This window comes from Pelophylax lessonae (assembly GCF_965119305.1).
Source record: "Pelophylax lessonae genome assembly, chromosome: 7".
Classification (NCBI taxonomy): Eukaryota; Metazoa; Chordata; class Amphibia; order Anura; family Ranidae; genus Pelophylax; species Pelophylax lessonae.
The window spans coordinates 248,974,832-248,993,538 of record NC_138774.1 but is presented as its reverse complement, the minus strand read 5'-3'; the positions used below and the strand labels follow the sequence as shown (position 1 = coordinate 248,993,538).

The following is an 18,707-nucleotide window of genomic DNA, read 5'->3' as shown; positions in this document are numbered from 1 at the left end:
CCTCTGTGTCCACGACTATAACCTTAAAATGGGAGGGGTGGACTTCAACGACCAGATGATGGGACCGTATTTATTTGCCCGTAAGGCCAAACGCTGGTACAAAAAAGTGTCTGTATACCTATTTCAGTTGGCTATTTACAACGCTTTTGTCTTATACACAGCGTCTGCCGGAACATTATCCTTCTTTCAATTCCAAGAAGAGATAATCAGAGCCCTTCTGTATCCAGCTGGTGCTCCTGCCCAAATTCCCCAACCAGATGCAGTGAGCCGGCTGCATGAGAGGCATTTTCCGGAATACCTCCCGAGTACCCCTACTCAAAGATACCCCCAAAAAAGATGCCATGTCTGCAGCAAGCACGGATGTAGGCGTGACACCCGTAATTATTGTCCCGACTGTCCTGACCGACCTGGTCTTTGCCACGGTGACTGTTTCCGTCGCTACCACACACTAGTGGATTATTAGCGTAGGGTACAGCACGGCACACTTTAGGGCACATTTACACAGGGTCTCAAAAGATGTTCGATGGCTTTCGTCATTTTGAGAGACCCTAACCTGGAACCTGGAACTCTAACGTTTGAAGAGAAAAAAATACATATAAACATAAAATAAAAAAGCCAAAAATAGTCGTCTAAGTTATTTTATTTTTATGTTCTTCTACACTTCCTACTGTACTTTAACAAAAGAATGAAAAGCAATTGTTTCTCTTGCAGGTACCCGTCGGCTGCCACATTGATTTTATATATTCTGACACAAACAGCGTTTGCGCACAGCATATATGGATACCTCTGATGGCAGCAGCTGTGGTAGGTGATTTCAGCACTGCAGTTAAAATACCTTTTTAGGTATATGTGGAATATTGTCATGTATACCCACCATTAAATCAGTGGGTGGCTGTTTGGGCGGTTAATGGTGTGTAATACTACACTATTCCTGTGGTGATTTCTGTTAGGTTTTCTTCTTTTTTTTTTTTTTTTTTTTTTGTTCAGCCCACAGGCTGCACGAAAAAAAAAAAAAACCTACACTATATGCCAAACAAGGACCAGCAATGTACTGGTACGTTGCTGGACTTTGAGTGGTTATACCAGGATGATGCCTGCAGATTTAGGCATCATCTTGTTATCGTTTTTTACAGCCAGCTTACATGTAAAAGCAATCCTAGCGGATAATTGTCCGCTAGACTGCTTTGACAAGCAGTGGGAGGGGACTCCCACCCCCCCCCCTTCCGCCGCCTTCCACGGTATTTCTCGGGCTCTCCTGTCCCACCGGTTAACCCAAGAGTGCAGTCGGTGGTTGTTACCTAACCATAGAGCTGATTGGAGATGAGAATGGCTCCAATCATCTCTATGGCCTAAGATATCGGAAGCTACGAGTAATTCATGACTTCTGTTTCGTCAGAAATAAACAGCGCCATTGGGAAGTTGGGGGAAAGCATTTTATCACACCAATTTTGGTGTGGTCAGATGCGTTAAGGTCAGAGGAGAGATCTGGAGTCTAAAAGACCCCAATTAAAAAAAAAAAAAAACAGACAATCTGTAGTGACAGGTACTATCATAGGGGGAATTTAAATTCACTGTGATAACAATAAAAATGATTAATCGCCGCAAACGCCAGGTCGAGGGCAGTAATTCTTGCAGTAGACCTCCTCTGTAAGTCCAAAGTGGTAACCTGTAAAGACTCTTAAAGGCTTTTAAAACTGTACGTAGTTTGTTGACGCTGCACGGGCATGCGTAATTTTTAAAGCATGTCATGTTTGGTGTCTATGTACTCGGCATAAGATCATATTTTAAATTTTACCAAACAATTAGGAATTATATAGTGTATTTCTGCATTAAATATAAAAAAAGTGTTTTTTTTTTTTTAATGCAAAAATTGCGTTTGGAAAATATGTGCGAAAATACCGTGTGACAAAAAAAATTGCAACATCCACCATTTTGTTCTGCAGGGCCTCTGCTTTAAAAAAATATATAATGTTTGGGGTTCTATATATATATATATATATATATATATATATATATATATATATATATATATATATATATATATATATATATATATATATATATATATATATATATATATATATATATATATAATTTTTTTCATGTAAACAAAAAGTCACAGAAAAGGCTTGGTCTTCAAGTGGTTAGAAGAGTGGGTGATGTGTGGCTAAGATTGAGCATAAAATGCCAGGACTGTTCAAACACCCCCCAAATGACCCCTTTTTTGGAAAGTAGACACCCAAAGCTATTTGCTGAGAGGCATATTGAGTCCATGGAGTATTTTACATTTTGCCCTAGGTTTCAGGAAAATGACAATTTGTTTTTTTTTTACACAAAGTTGTCACTAAATGATATATTGCTCACGCATGCCATGGGTATATGTGAAATGACACCCCAAAATACATTCTGCTGCTTCTCCTGAGTACAGGGATACCACATGTGAGAATTTTGGGGAGCCTAGCTGTGTACGGGACCCCGAAAACCAATCCCCATTTTCAGGTTTTCTAATGGCGTAAATTGCTCATTTTACCTCTGCACTACCTGTCACAGTTTCAGAGGCCCTGAGATTTCAAGATAGCACAATCCCCACCTTCAGGCTTTCTAAAGGTGTAAATTGTTGATTTCACTCCTTACTACATATCTCACTTTTGAAGGCCATGAAATGCCAAGATGGCGCAAAATCCCCCCAAATGACCCCCATTTTGCAAAGTAGACACTCCAAGCTATTTGTTGAGAGGCATGGTGAGTATTTTGCAGCTCTCATTTTTTTTTGGAAAATGAAGAAAAATCAGGAAAATGCATTTTTTTTTCCTCTTTTTTTCAATTTCCAAAACTTTGTGACAAAAAGTGAGATCTGCAAAACACTCAACATTGCATCTCTGCAAATGGCTTAGGGTGTCTACTTTCCGAAAAGGGGTCATTTGGGGGGGGGGGGGGGGGTTGTGCTGTCTTGGCATTTCATGGCCTCTGAAACTGTGATAGGTAGTCAGGAGTGAAATCAACAATTTACGCCCTTGGAAAGCCTGACAGTGGTGATTGATTTTCGGGGGCCTGTACTCGGCTAGACTGCAAAAAAGTCTTAACACATGGGGTATCCCTGTACTCAGGAGAAGCAGCAGAATGTATTTTGGAGTGTCATTTCACATATACCCATGGCATGTGTGAGCAATATATCATTTAGTGCCATTTAGTGATAACTTTGCAGCCGTACTGGGTGAGAAGGGGCTTTTAAACTAGATGATGGGGGGAGTGTACAGATGTAGAATTAGCCAGTGGAAAGCAAGATTCAGAGGGCACAAATGGGGACATTAGCGGTAGGGTGTTCAGAGCTCCTAAACCCAGGGTGGGTATGGGGAAAAATCACAAGAGCAGCCGAAAAAACATCAAATGAGGGATATATGTAAACGGCAAAAATTACGAGGTTTGTATACCAATGCCAGAAGCCTGGCCAACAAGATGGGAGAGCTGGAGCTGCTGATGTTTGAGGAGGTCTTAGATTTTGTGGGAATAACTGAGACTTCGACAGCTCTCATGACTGGATGGCGACCATTATTCATCTCTGGCGACCATATTTATCTCTGCGATAAAGGGGTATTCCCTTTATCGCAGAGATAGAGAAGGTAAAAAAGGGGGAGGGGTATGTCTGTATATTAAGAACAGTATACAGGTAAATATGAGGGATGATATTAATAATGGAGCTATGGACGAGGCAGAATCCCTATGGGTAGAACTTCAAAGGGAAGGTATTATTGGGCGTATGCTATAGGCCCCCCCAACCTGAGGGAGGATGGGGAGGCGGACCTCCTTTTACAGATAGGATTGGCAGCAAGGATGGTAAATGTCGTTATAATAGGGGACTTTATCCAGATATAGACTGGGCAGAAGGAACCGCGCATTCAGCCAAGGCTCGGCAGTTCCTAAATGTTTTGCAGGACAATTTCATGGGTCAGATGGTGAATGCACTGACAAGAAACAATGCGGTACTTGACCTACTGATTACCAACAATACAGACCTGCTCACGGATATAGAAATACGGGGCAACTTAGGAAACAGTGACCATAGGTCAATTAGTTTCAGTATTAATTACAGTAATAGGAAACACAAGGGTAATATAAGGACGCTGAATTTCAAAAGAGCCATTTTCCCAAAACTGCGCTCTCTGCTAGAAAATATCAAATGGGATAGAACCCTGGGAACAAAGAACACGGAGGAAAAATGGGAGTGCTTCAAGAACATACTTAACAAAGGGATTGACCAGTGCATTCCAAAGGGAAATACATTTAAAAGGGCAAAACTAAACCCTGGGTGGCTAAACTCCAACATAAAAATGCATATTAATGCTAAATAAAAGGCCTTCAAAAAATACCAGACTGAGGGGTCATTGGCAACATTCAAGCATTACAAAGAGTGTAATAAGAAATGTAAAGAGGAAATCAAGGCGGCTAAAATAGAACATGAGACATATAGCGGAAGATCGTAAAAAGAACCCCAAAAAATTCCTTAAGTATATAAACAGTAAGAAAGCGAGGCCAGAACACATTGGCCCCATACAGGGTTTGTACGGTCATGAAAAACCTGGAAAAGTCATGGAATTTTAAAATGGCAATTTCCAGGCCTGGAAAAGTTTTGGAAAATAATTTAACCCACAAAGTTTTGGAAGTCATGGAAATTTGTTTCGCAATCACTGTATATTCGAATATGCAGAAAAGAGAGAAAGGTGCCACTCAGTGTAGCAGATGTAAATAATTTTATTAACACATATTAAAAACTTGCATGGAGGTAAGCGTCTATCTTCATAGCTGAGCGTCCTTCCGGGTCCACGGTGTTTCTGTCCCTGAGGCTGGCCAGCAGCCGGGAGATGACACTAGGGGAGAACCAATCAGAGGACTCAGTCAGATCGAGGCAGTGGTGAAGCGCATACCTCGCTGGAGGGCCGCACGAACGTGATGACGTGGGGGAGCGGTAACCGATTTCTGGGCATGCGTGAACCGCTCCTTTTTCAGACCCCTGAATTGTTGCTTCCACTTGATTTAGGTTAAATATCTCCCATGGATTACGTTAATCCATTTCTAAGCGGTTCTCAGGGTTTGATATAGTATTTACATGGAACTTTGTTACTGTGCAAGCGTTAATTAAATAAATATTTCATATTCTACTGTACACTACAAAGCTTGTCATTTATTTTAGTAAAAATATTCTGGGTGTAACATGGATTTTCTTCTTTAACATGTATACATAGACATTTCATGAAACATTAGGTCATGAATATTTACTTGAAATCATGGAAAAGTTAATGAAATTTTATTGGTAAAAATGTGTACGAACCCTGATAATACAAAGTGCTCTGTGTTTGGCAGTAGAAGGGGAGGTGTGGGCACAGCGGCTGCATCTGCTGTCGCTAAGACCAGAAGGTTTAGCATCGGAGTACCGTATTCCAGCACCTAGTAAAAACATCTAGCTTTTAAATATTCCAAAGCAAAGAAGGGAAAGCCGCTATCCATAAATGCTAACTTTGTTTTTTTTTTAAAGTAATGCAAAAACTGTGACCCGTTGCCAAAGAACCAACCAACTTCTCACAGAAACGTAAACATGTGGGCAGGAAAAACTTAAATTGGACTTGGTCCCTAGTAATTAGGGATGCACCAAAATGAAAATTCTGGGCCGAAAATGCAGGATGCCCTTGGCCGAAAACCGAAACCAAAAATGACTTTTTCCCCCCAAATAATTTTAACCACTTAAGCCCCGGAGGATTTGGCTGCTAAAGGACCAGGGGTTTTTTTGCGATTTTTTTACTGCGTAACTTTAACGGACAATTGCGCGGTCGTGCGACGCTGTACCTAAACGAATTTGACGTCCTTTTTTTCCCACAAACAGAGCTTTCTTTTGGTGGTATTTGATCACCTGTGCGATTTTTTGATCACGCGCTATAAACAAAAAAAGAGCGTAAATTTTGCAAAAATAATATTTTTCACATTTTTTTATATGAAATTCCCCAAAAAAAAAAGTAAAAATCAAAATTTTTTAACATTTTTCGGCCAATTTGTTTTATGCTACCTATGTTTGGTAAAAAAAATCGCAAAAAGCGTATTTTGATTGGTTTGCGCAAAAGTTATCGCGTTTACTAACAAAGGGAAAGATTTTTGTCATTTTTGGTGTTTTTTTTTTTTAACGCGTAATGGCGGCGATCTGCGATTTTTTTTTTCGGTACTGTGACATTGCGGCGGACAGATCGGACCCTTGACTGACATTTTTGACACTTTTGGGGTTACCAGTGACATTACTGCAGTAATCAGTGCTATACATATGCACTGTTACTGCAAAAATGACACTGGCAGGGAAGGGGTTAACTTTATTTGACAGGGAGGGGTTAAGTGTGTCCTAGGGGCGTGATTCTAACTGTGTAGGGACATTCCTATTGGTGTAAAAGCAAAGATCCACCGTTCTACATAGTAGAACGGACAGATCTTCACTTTTACACAGGGAGAACTGACAGGCAGCTTGTTTACACAAGCTGCTCTGTCTTTCTCCCTTCACCGGAGCGATCGCAGTGTGACTGGCGGACATCGAGTCCGCCGGTCACACGCACTGACTTGCCTGTGAACGAGCCGCGGCGGGCGCGCGCCTCGGCGGGCGCGCGCCCCCGCCCGCGATAGGCTCGCAAGTCAGTGACAGGCGAGTGACGTACCCCTCCCCATCCCAAGGATGCAAAATCTCCTACTCACTCTGCTCCTCCGATGTCCTTCCAGTTTCAAAAGACGCGCCTCTGGCCGGCTGTGATGTCACTACTACTACGATCTGTGCATGAATGAACTGACACACAGGGCGGGCGAGCGGCCGCTAATAGCTATAACTATGTGAGCGCTTCACTTCTCTGTCAGAGGAGATACCCGCATGACAGGGAAGTGAAGCGCTCACTTAGTTATAGCTATTAGTGGCCACTCGCCCGCCCTCCTGCCCGGTGTGTCAGTTCATTCATACACATAATCCCGCTGACAGGGAAGTGAAGTGAAGCGCTCACATAGTTATAGCTATTAGCGGCCGCTCGCCCATCCGGTGTCAGGTCAGTTCGGTTCATTCATACACATCGTAGTAGTAGGGACATCATTGAGAGGTGGCCGGCCAGAGGCGGGACTTTTCAAACCTGCGCTGCGCCCTCCTCCTTCCTCACGGCGGCCATTAATTTCGGCATTTTTAACCCATTTTCGGCCGAAATGGGATAGGCCCATTTTCGGACGAAAATTTCGGTGCATCCCTACTAGTAATCCAGAACCCTTTACAAACTGGCTGAGTTCTCTGTAGTTCAGCCTAAAGGTACAGGTGTAAACGATATTTTGCCAGATGTCAGATTTTCAGCCAGTACTTGCAGGGCATCAGTGTGACCAAATCAGTATGATATAGGAATGTTTTCCTGCGGATTGTTTTTTAAAAATATAAAATCTTTGCTCCAAACTAACATTTACCTTTCTTCTAGATGAGTGCCAAACCAAATATGGAAATGCAAATGCATGGCGTTATTGTACCAAAGTTTTTGATATGCTGACAGTGGCAGCCGTAAGTATTTTGCAGGTTCTTAGACTCCTTGTTCTTATCTGATTATATTCTTTACCGCAATTCAATTTATATAATTATGTTCTATATGGTTTGTTTGTCTTCAGTTGATAGATGAGCAAATTCTGTGTGTTCATGGAGGCTTGTCCCCAGACATAAAGACTCTGGATCAGATCCGGACCATTGAGAGAAACCAGGAAATCCCTCACAAAGGAGCCTTCTGTGATTTGGTGTGGTCAGACCCAGAAGATGTAGACACTTGGGCAATCAGTCCACGAGGGGCAGGTTGGCTGTTTGGAGCTAAAGTCACCAACGAGGTTAGTTAAAAAAAAATGCTAGGAGCTTCGCCATTGATGTTTGAAATGGATATATACTTGCCTTTTACTCCAAAGCTGCGCTGTAGCCGGGTACCAATCACTGTCAATTTGCAGCACGGGAGTTAATTCATATCGGCACTGCCAAATTGTACACTGAGCTCAGTGTACAAGGAGAAACAGGCAGGTAAGAAACATTAATGCAGAAGAGATGTCTTATAAGATAAAATGTCTTTTTCTATCGTCCATCAACAGACGCAGCCTCATCTTCATGAGCTGAGTGCGTTATGCTGCCACCTGCAGGAGTAGTCTAGGCAGTATGTTGGTACAAAGCTTTTAACATATCCACGCCCATGGGGCTGTCCTTCCAGGCATACAGCCCAGCACATCAGTTTTTCTGTGTAGAGAAGGAGTAGGACCTAGGTTTCTTGCTGGGACTCCGGTCTCGGGTTTTTTTTTTTTTTTTATTCTTTTCAGAATATTTTCTTTTATTTCTCTTTACTCACTTGCTAGCTAGTCTCAGGGAAGAATTTTCCTGGTGATCTACAAGCAACAATGCTGGCTGGGGCTTCGCACTGGATAATCTAGATCCTTATGGTCCCCCCAGTCTAGCCTACGAGCGTGAGCAGGTTATAGCCCCAACCTAGGCCTAGCCACGACGGTGCCCCTTTTCCGGATGGGGGCCAGCCTGTGAGCGGATGTCTTGCTGGGACGTGACGACCTGGAATGCCCTGAGTCACAGCGTACCCCTCGGCTGGCAGCACCCCCACTTTGGGTGGGAGGCAGTCTGCCCGGAGCGGAGACCACCCGGTCCATGGTATGGTGAGTAAGTGTGCCCCTCTTGTCTGTGTGTCCTACCCTGCCCTCCCTTCCCTGTCCCTGGGGTGGCTGTGTGTCTGGAGCGCCCGGTGCCCTGGGGGGGGGCCGTCCCTCGGGTGTGACATGGTACCTTGGGCTTGCGGGTCCTTGTTGTGGTTCCTGAGGCCTTCATGTGTGTTGTTCCCTGTCCGCATGGCTCGCTGTGGGCGCCGCCATCTTAAGTGTGGGCAATGTGAATTTTTCTCTATAGACTTGTATTGGGCAGCCATTTTCCCTGAAGCTTCCTATTGAAATGTATGGGCATCCATCTGTGTAGCCCCTGTGCAATGCTGAGCAGCGTGACCTTCCTCAGGCAACATTACTTCCTGTGCTTTTTGTTTCCTGCTGCTAGCCAAGGACACTTCCTGTCTCTCTCCATGATGCTGGAAGAATCAGGAGGACGGTTTGTCTGAGGCGGTACTGTACTTGGGGGGGTCCCTGCGGCATATTTCTGCAACGCCTGCTGTCAGTTTAGTTTAAAGTTTCTGCAGACTGCTGCGATCGGTGGTGGGCGCTCTTAAAGCGGCAATACTCCGTTTTTTGCTACTTGCAATATGGAGTCCCGAACTGTGCAATCATCCTCAGACCCACTCTGCGCGACTCTCGGACAGTCCAGATTAGTCGCTGGCCGCGATTTCAGCAGCCCTGGAAAGCCCGGCGACTGAAGTTGATTTAGTCATGAAAAAGGTCGATAGCCGAAAACGGCCGCTGCCTTCTCCATATATGGAGGTGTCCTCTAAATCAGAGACTGATGTGGTCGCCCCGGACGCTCCCCTACCTGAAGGGTCACTGTCCTCGCAGTCAGATGGTGTAGAGGACCTGTCCTCTTCAGCTGCAGTGCGGGAACGCGCTTTAGTGGAACCCCTGATTGTTTTAGTACGGGATACTTTAAAATTGGCTGATGAGCCCACGCCGGCAGGGACGCAGGTGGCTTTTTGCTCCCAGAAGTCGCCAAAGACTGACAGGGCTTTCCCTTGTCCTGACACTTTTCACGATATTGTGAATGACCAATAGCGGCGCATTAAGCACGTGTTAGTGGTGCCAAAACGCTTTAAACGCTGGTACCCTTTTGCTGAAAATGTCTCCAACCATTGGACGGTGCCGCCTAAGGTGGACCATCCTGTTTCCAGATTAATCAGATCTACCCTTGTGCCTGTGGAGGATTCCCCGGTCTTTACGGATCCAGTGGACAGGCGGGTGGAATCCCTTCCCCGCCATCTTCATGTGCTGGCGGGTTCCATTTTGAAGCTGGTTTTTGTGTCTGTTAGTCTCAGACGGTGACAGAAGGGATTAGGGGTTTGCTGGAGTCTTTGTACCATGAGACTGTTCCTCCGGAACAGCTGGAACTGTTGGCCCAGGTGATCCAGGCTCTGGTGTTCGTGTGATGCGTCTTTGGATGCGGCTCCACTGGTGGCCAGGGTTTCAGCCATGGGCATTGTTTTAAGGCGCATGGTTTGGCTGAAAAGTTGGCCGGCTGACCAGGCTTCTAAGAAAGCCCTAGCTGATCTCCCCTTTTTGGGAGAGCAGTTGTTTGGCGACTCATTGGATGAGTTGATCAAGGGCCTGACTGGCGGAAAGAGTACTCTTCTTCCTTAATCCGCCAAGGGTAAGACTCCCCGTGCTAAGCGGGGTCCCTCCTTTTTTCTGCTCACAAGCATTTTTTCTGTGCCTCTGGGGCGCAAGAAAAAGGTAAGCCGTTCAGAGCTTCTGGAGGAGCTAAAAAAGCATTGGGGCAAGCCCAAGGCCAGTCAATCCGGTGCTGCTGAAAGTCCTTTTTCAGCATGAAGGGGCGCCCTCACCCGTCTCAGGGGTGGAGGGATGTCTGCGCTTCTTTCAGGAAACCGGGACTTTCTTCATTCAGGACGATTGGGTTTGCAAACTGATTGGCTCCGGGTACAAGATCAAATTCTGGTCCTGGCCAGGAAACAGGTAGGTTCTTTCAGTCAAATCTTCACCTGTCTCCCGAACGTTTGAAGGTTCTGCGGGAGGCCGTGCGAGATGTCCTTGCTTAAGGGGTGATTGTGCCGGTTCCTCCGCAGGAACACTCTCAAGGTTTCTATTCAAACCTGTTCACGGTGCCCAGAAAGGAGGGCAAGGTGCGTCCAATCCTGGACCTCAAGGCTCTGAACCTCTTTGTGCGGGTGCAGTAGTTTTCGAACTGAGTCAGTTCGGTCAGTGGTGGCAACATTGAATCAGGGATTTTCTGGCCTCCATCAATCTCAAAGATGCATATCTCCACGTCCCCATATTCGAGGGACATCAGCGATTCCTTTGCTTTGCGGTGGCAGAGGAGCACTTTTAATCTGTGGCATTACCCTTTTGGTCTTTTGGAGTTTTTACCAAGGTCCTAGCCCCTGTGCTGGCCTGTTATGTCAATGAGGTTACTCCATTGTGGAATATCTGGACGATCTCCTGGTGCGAGCAGTCTCCCATTCGGATCTGCTAGACAACGTCTCTATCCCCATTCAGACCCTTCAAGAATTTCGAGTGGAGGATCAATTTATAAAACTGCCCTGACGTCATCCGTGCAGGTCACTTATCTGGGGCTAATCCTCGACTCTGTTCTGGCCAGGATTTTCCTTCCCTTGGACAAGCTTCAGAAGTTGCAAAGGAGCAGTCCGTTTGCTGATGGAGACTGATCAGTCCTCCTTGTGGGCCTGCATGAGTGCCCTGGGTCTAATGGTATCGACCATCGAAACTGTCCCGTTTGCTCAGTCTCACAGGAGACAGTTGCAGAGAGAGATTCTGACAAAATGGAACAGGGTTCCTCGGTCATTGGACCTGAAGATTCGGTTGAGCCATCTCACAAAGTTGGCTCTTTGTGGCTCCAGTCTGCTGTCTTGTGCCAGGGCAAGTCCTTTCTGCTGGTGTTTTGGATGGTGGTCACCATGGATGCCAGCCTGTTAGGCTGGGGTGGAGTGCGGGGAAAGCGCTGTGCCCAGGGGACTTGGACGTCTTCCTTGCCGATCAATATTCTGGAGTTGAGAGCGATTAAGCTACAGTCGGCTACACGACTCTCCGGTTCGGGCAATGCCACATCTGTGGCTTGCATCAATCATCAAGGGGGCACCTGGAGTGCCCTGGCAGCAAAGGAGGTGGCTGAAATTCTAGTGTGGGCGGAACACAATGTTCCGGCTCTCTCCACGGTCCACATCCCCGTTGTGGAGAATTGGCTGGTGGATTACCTGAGTCAGGTGTTGGATCATGGGGAATGGTCCCTTTATCCGAAGGGGTTTCATCTCCTGTGGGGGACTCCGGAGGTGGATGGGTTTGCATCTCTACTCAACAGGCGGCAAGTTCAGAGGTTTGTGGCCAGGTCTCGGAATCCTCTGGCTGACGCAATAGAAGCTCTGGTGGCCCCTTGGACTGAGTATCGCCTGATTTATGCCTTCCCTCTGCTCGTTCTCCTGCCGCGGTTTCTTCGCCGGGTGTCAATGGAAGGCATTCCGGTCGTTCTGGTGGCACCAGACAGGCCTCGACGGTCCTGGTACGCAGAGCTGGTAAAAATGGTCGTGGATCCTCCATGGCGTCTTCCTCTGTGGGAACATCTACCATCTCAAAGACCGCTCTTTCATCCAGCTTTACGGTCTCTGGCTTTAACGGCTTGGCTGTTGAAAGCAAGGTGTTGAGGGATAGAGGGCTCTCTGATTCGGTGATTCCTACCCTTTTGAAGGCCAGGAAGTCGACATCTAGACATTTCATGGTGTGAATCGCTGCAGCTGCACCCTCCCTTGTTCTCTGTAGCTAGGGTTTTGGCCTTACAAAGAGGGGTTCAGCTGCGCTTGTCGTGGGGCACTATCAAGGGCCAGGTGTCTGCCTTGGCCATTTACTTCCAACGTCCGTTGGCTACTCATAGTCTGATTCACACTTTCATTCAGGGGATGCGTCATCTGGCTCCTCCAAGGAGATCCTTGTTACTCCATGGGGTCTCAACCTGGTTTTGTCTGTTTTTCAAAAGCCTCTTTTGAGAATATTAGGGAGATTTCTCTGCTTTCTTTGTCACAGAAGGTTGCCTTCCTAGTGGCTATTACTTCTGCTCACAGAGTCTCTGGGTTGGCGGCGCTGTCCTGTCGTTCGCCTTATTTGGTGGTCCACAGGGATAAAGTGGTCTTCTGACCTAATCCGTCTTTTCTTCCTAAGGTGGTGTCAGATTTTCACCTAAATGAAGACATTGTGTTGCCTTCCTTATGTCCTAAGCCTAAACATCCCAAGGAAGTTGCCTTGCATTCTCTGGATGTGCTTCGGGCAATGAGGGTTTTGACGGTTACTGAGTCCTTCAGGAAGTCGGACTCTTTGTCCTTCTGGACAGTCATCGCAAAGGTTTGGCTGTGTCCGCTGCTACCATTTCGAGATGGATCAGGCAGAGGGTTGTTCAGGCTTATTCAATCAAGGGTCAGGTTCCTCCTTTCCCTGTAAAGGTGCATTCTACTAGAGCGCTGAGTGCCTCTTGGGTTTTTTGCCACCAGGCCTCTGTTGTACAAGTTTGTAAGGCAGCGACTTGGTCGTCTGTCGCACCTTTACAAAATTTTACAAGGTGGATTTGTTGGCTTCTTTGGATGCCTCTTTTGGCCACAAGGTTTTGCAGGCTGCTGTTTTAAGAGTGTTTTTTTTTTTTTATTATTTTCTTAGGTGTTTTTTGCCTTGGTGAGAGCTCCTGTTTGGTTGAGCTCCATATTGCCCGGTTGGCTAGGTTTAGCCTCTTGGAGTTGACGTTACTGTCTGGATGTTTTTTCCTACCCCTCATGCCTATACTGCTTTGGGACGTCCCACTCAGCTCATGAAGATGAGGCTGCGTCTGGTGATTGACTATAAGAAAAATAATATTTTTGTAAGATCTTACCGTAAAATCTTTTTCTCTGATGTCCATCGACAGACGCAGCACCCGCCCCTCTGGGGATTGTTCTTTTGTCTTCACTGCTTGCAACTAAACTGATGTGCTGGGCTGTGGCAGTAGGGGTTATGCCTGGTGGAGGGACAGCCCCGTGGGCATGTTAAAAGCTTTGTACTATCGTACTGCCTAGACTACTCCTGCAGGTGGCCGCATAACCCACTCAGCTCATGAAGATGAGGATGGACATCAGAGAAAAAGATTTTACTGTAAGATCTTACAAAAATCCTTATTTTATCACGTTAAAAATCCTGCCGGTTCCCCAATTTTATATTTGTCAATAAAGTTCCACTTTATGGTGTGCTTATGGGAGTTAGGAATAAATGTCTATTCATTAGTTTTATTTTTCAAATATGCTGCTCCTATAGTTTGAGGGATTTTGTAAATGTATGTAAATAAGGAAATGTGTTAAAAGGCCTTTGTTTGCATCTGCATGGTTTCATTCCCCATACATGTCCTATAGCAGTGCAAAAATAATTTAAGCTGCCAGATTTACCTATTTAAGGGCCCGTTGACTGTTTTTCAGACTTTAGAGGGGCAAGACTGTGGCCAGCTTGAGCAGAAAATGTCCTGGCATCAGTGCCCTAAGTTTGGTATTAGAGAAATAATGTCCCATCCTTGGTGTCAGTGGGCGGAATAGTGCCTCACCATTTGTGTCAGTGGTAGGAATTGTGCCCCAAGTGACGGATAGAGGCAAGGAAGGGTCATAGTTTAGAGACCACTGGCCTATAGCTTGCAGATAATAGGGCTTTAATCTGTTTCCTCCCAGCATTCATAAAGGGACACAGGAAGTAATTTTTTGAGTGGTCGGTAAGTATGAGCGAAGCTGGACTGTATTTTTGCTTCTCCTCCAAAATAAACAAATACAATGTAATTGTTATTGGCTAAATGTATTTAAGTCTGTAGAAAAGGTGAGTTTAGAAGGGGATAAGATTTTAAGCACTTACATATTCAAGGATTTATTTCTTTGTGTATAGTCTTGTGTGTAGGTTCCAGACCATTTAGAATAGGTGTTCCATTTGATTGAACTGCAACTTTTCTGTGTCAAGTACTGCTTTATGCACTGACCTACCTCCTTAGACCCAGTTTGTCTGGACAGTATGGTCACCTGCTGACTTGGCAACATCCACAGGCAGCTTAATTCTGGACTTGAAATTTATATAGTGAAAATGGACTTTAATGGAACGACACTAATCAAACAATCGTTAAAATGCAAAAAGTTTTATTGAGAATACATAACATGATTAAAATATGATTAGGTTTCAACAGTATTCCTTAGCATATAGAAATTCATAACTAACAGACAACAGCAGACCCTCAACACTAAGAGTAGACTCCTAAAATAATACACAATGGGGGGTCATAATACAAATAATCCCAGTCTCCTGATACCAGGGGGTGGCTATTGTGTGAGGGGGTGATGTCCAGTTGGTCATTCCGCTCTACATGTTTTGCGCTTCCTTGCTTTTTCAGGAGCTTAAGGGTTAAAAATTTAATTTGAAAATAATCATATTCAATTTTATATCATACACAATTGCCAATGGAGTTGACTGTACTTACAAAATAAAATACAAGGTACTAATGAGGCAGGTGGAAGGCAGAGTAATGGGCTGAGACCCCTTAGTTCCCAACAGTGGATATGTGGGCATACCTAGAGGCGACAGCAGGGGTTGGTATAACAAATATCTATCAAAGAGTATGTCATAAGCATAATATCCTAATAATAAAGCTCACTTACACTGGTTCTGAAGGTATCTAAAGCTCAAAGGCAGCCAAGGTAAATTTTGCAGTCAAATGGCTTCGTATATGACTAGGAATCCTAAAGAAAAAAGATGAGGGCCAGTAAATACAGGTTGATAAGTATAATATAGTGTCCTTAATTGACCACTACAATGTCAAAAGAAATGGGCCTGTCTCAACAAAACATTAGGCCCATTAGTTTCTTACCTTAAGAATTGTATCAAGCAGTGTAGGTTATGAACCCCAAAAGACAGGAAATCCGGCCTCCAGGCTTGACAGTGCCGTATAGAGGGACTCATCAGGAAGCAGAGTTGTCCGGCTTGGGTCTGAAGCATCTTGGAGCCCCCCCAAGTGTTGGAGCGGGGATGCCACAAAGTACAGTCTTGGATTTGGCACCGCCAGTCCCCCCTGATCCTTGCTATACTGTAGAGTAGAGAGACTTATTCTGGCTACCTTTTTCCAGATTAGAGATCTAAATAAAGAGACTATGCGTGCAAACCACCGTCGGGGTATCCATTGAGAGTTATGAAGGATATACAGCAATTGCGGAGCCCACACCATTTCAATCAGATTTACTCTGCCCTAAACTGAAAGTGGCAGTTTGCACCAGGATTTACATTTGGTCTGAAGTTGCTTAAATAAAGGTAGCAAGTTTAGTTCCAAATTCCCAGTGGGATCAGGGGCAACCATGACCCCCAAATACTTGAAAGATGTAACCTGTTTGAGGAATTTAGCACAATCTGGGAGGGGGGCCAGGAGATCATCTAAGGAGAGAATGGCCGATTTGTCCCAGTTAATTTAGAATCCAAAAAGGAACCAAAGTGAGTGATGATAGACATGACACCAACAAGGGAAGCATTTGTACAGGTACAGCAGCTTGTCATCGGCATAAAGCGATATTTTGTCTTCCCTACCACCCATAATGAAACCCGTAATAGCCGAAGAGGATCTAACCATCGCTGCCAAAGGTTCAAGGGCAAGTGCGAATAGCAGGGGTGACAATGGACACCTCTGTCTTGTGTACCAGCGGAGGGGGAAAGGATCAGCCAAGTCCCCATTGATACTCAACCTAGCTGTTGGGGCGGAGTAGAGTAACTGAACCCAGGTGACAAAGCGCTGGCCCACGCCAAAATGCCGCAACACCTCCCATAAATATGCCCACTCCACACTATCAAAGGCCTTTGCTGTGTCTAAGGATAAGATTGCTAGATTTCCCGGGTTGTCTACAGATATTTGAAGGTTCAGAAACGGTCGTGTTGTTATATTCATCATCTAGCGGGGATGAATCCAGACTGATCTCTATGGATGATCTTGGAAATCACCTTCACTAGATGTGTAGCCAGAGTTCTAGCCAATAGTTTGTCGTCGGTTGTTAACAGTGAAATAGGTCTGTAGGGGTATGGTTATGGGCAGTCTCTTCCTGGTTTAGGCAAGAGAATAACTGCCTCATTCATAGTCTGTGGAAGGCATCCCAATTCCAAGGCCTCTGAAAATAGAGTTTAGTTGTGGAAGGAGGGTTTCATCATATTTCTTGTACACCTCCGCCGGCAGCCTGTCTGCACCCGGAGACTTGCCGGATGGAGAGAGAGAGAAAGTGCTTCAAGCAGTTCGTCACTAGTCAATGGGGCATTCAGCATGTCTCTATCAGATGGGGAGAGTAGTGGTATGCCACTCTCTATCAAGAAGGATTGAATGGCTTCAGGTGTGGGTGGGACCTTTGAGGAATAGACATCAATATGAAAATCCCGAAAGATCAAGAGTATTTCTGAATGAGTGTGCACCACTTGACCTGCTATGTCAGCGATTGCTACAATGGAGGACGAACCTCTGTTGGATTTTGCTAACATATGTCCTGTATTCTCCCCTTCCTCAAAGAATTTTTGATGCAAAAAGTAGGGCTGCAACTAACGATTCTTTTCATAATCGATTAGTTGTCTGATAATTGTTTCGATTAATCGGATAAAATAAACACAAAAGTGTGGCGTATAATTTAGTTAAGTAAAGTTTTTTTTTAAAAAAAAAAAAATTTTATTCTTGAATATCTCTATGCAGTGGTAAATACAAATAACCAGCAATATAAGAAAAGATATACCTGTGCTCAAATCCCAATAGCTTGTACATTTATTTAAAACATTAGGTGCTAAAGGGGTATGACCACATATTAACCACTTCCATACTGCGTCATTGTAAAATGACGGCAGCAGGAAGCTTTTGTTGATCGGCGGCCCGGTCTCGCCGCTACTGCGCGCGCCGATCAGGGATGAGGATCGTTCCTCGGACATAGCCCATCCCTATCAAGGTAAACAGCCAATGAAAATTGGCTGTTTACCACGTGATCGGCTGTGTCAATCACAGCCGATCGAATGAGCGGCTCCAGCACGAGCCGCTCTTTCTCTCTGCAATGCGCGCCCCCGGGGGCGTGCAGCGCGGCGATCGAGGACGAGGCTCGTCCCTCGGATAGAGCCCATCCCCTGATCTAGGTAAAGAGCCAATGAAATTGGCTTTTTACCACGTGACCGGCTGTGTCCAATCACAGCCGGTCACAGAATTTTATTATTATACAGGATTTATATAGCGCCAACAGTTTGCGCAGCGCTTAACAAAATGAAGGCAGACATTACAGTTGCAATACAATTTGGAACAAAAGGAATCAGAGGGCCCTGCTCGTTGGAGCTTACAGAATGTCATAGAACATGGTAACTAGCTGTCACCGTGTTCTCCTCCTCACACACTGATCCTGTGTGAGGAGGAGATTGTGGTAAAAGCTAGTTGCCGAATACAGTGCACCCCAAAACACATTGATTGCGCCCCCCCCCCCCCCCCCCAATAAAGAGGACCTGTCACTAGCCCATCAAAGTACCTGTCACCAGCCTATCAGAGTACCCAAGTACCTGTCACCAGCCCATTAGGTACTCTGATGACAGGTACTCGGGTACTCTGATGGGTTGGTGACAGGTACTCGGGTACTTTGATGGGCTGGTGACAGGTACTCGGGTACTTTGATGGGCTGGTGACAGGTACTCGGGTACTCTGATGACGGGTACTCGGGTACTCTGATGACAGGTACTCTGATGGCAGGTACCCGAGTACTCTGATGTCATCGGAGTGCCCGAGTACCTGTCTCCAGCCCATCAGAGTGCCCCAGTACCTGTCTCCAACCCATCCCTCCTAGATTATGTGTTGGGGTGTTTGCTTTCCAAAATGGGGTCATTTTATGGGGGTTTCAATTGTCCTGGGGTTCCAGGGCCTTCAAAAGTGTGATAGGTTGTAATGAAATTATATGAATGATTTATGCCTCTGTATGTGGCTATGCTGTGACAAAGTCCCACATATGTGGTATTGCCATACTCAGGAGGAG

At 45.4% G+C, this 18,707-nt stretch overlaps 1 protein-coding gene across 1 annotated transcript in view; it reads left to right on the top strand.

Moving 5' to 3' along the window:
• Positions 1-18,707, top strand: part of PPP6C (protein phosphatase 6 catalytic subunit) — a 94,550-nt gene that overhangs the window by 58,806 nt on the left and 17,037 nt on the right. The window contains exons 5-6 of the mRNA XM_082263792.1: positions 7,473-7,552; positions 7,657-7,866. Coding sequence (XP_082119918.1) covers positions 7,473-7,552; positions 7,657-7,866 — 290 coding nt within the window. The remainder of the gene's footprint in view (positions 1-7,472; positions 7,553-7,656; positions 7,867-18,707) is intronic.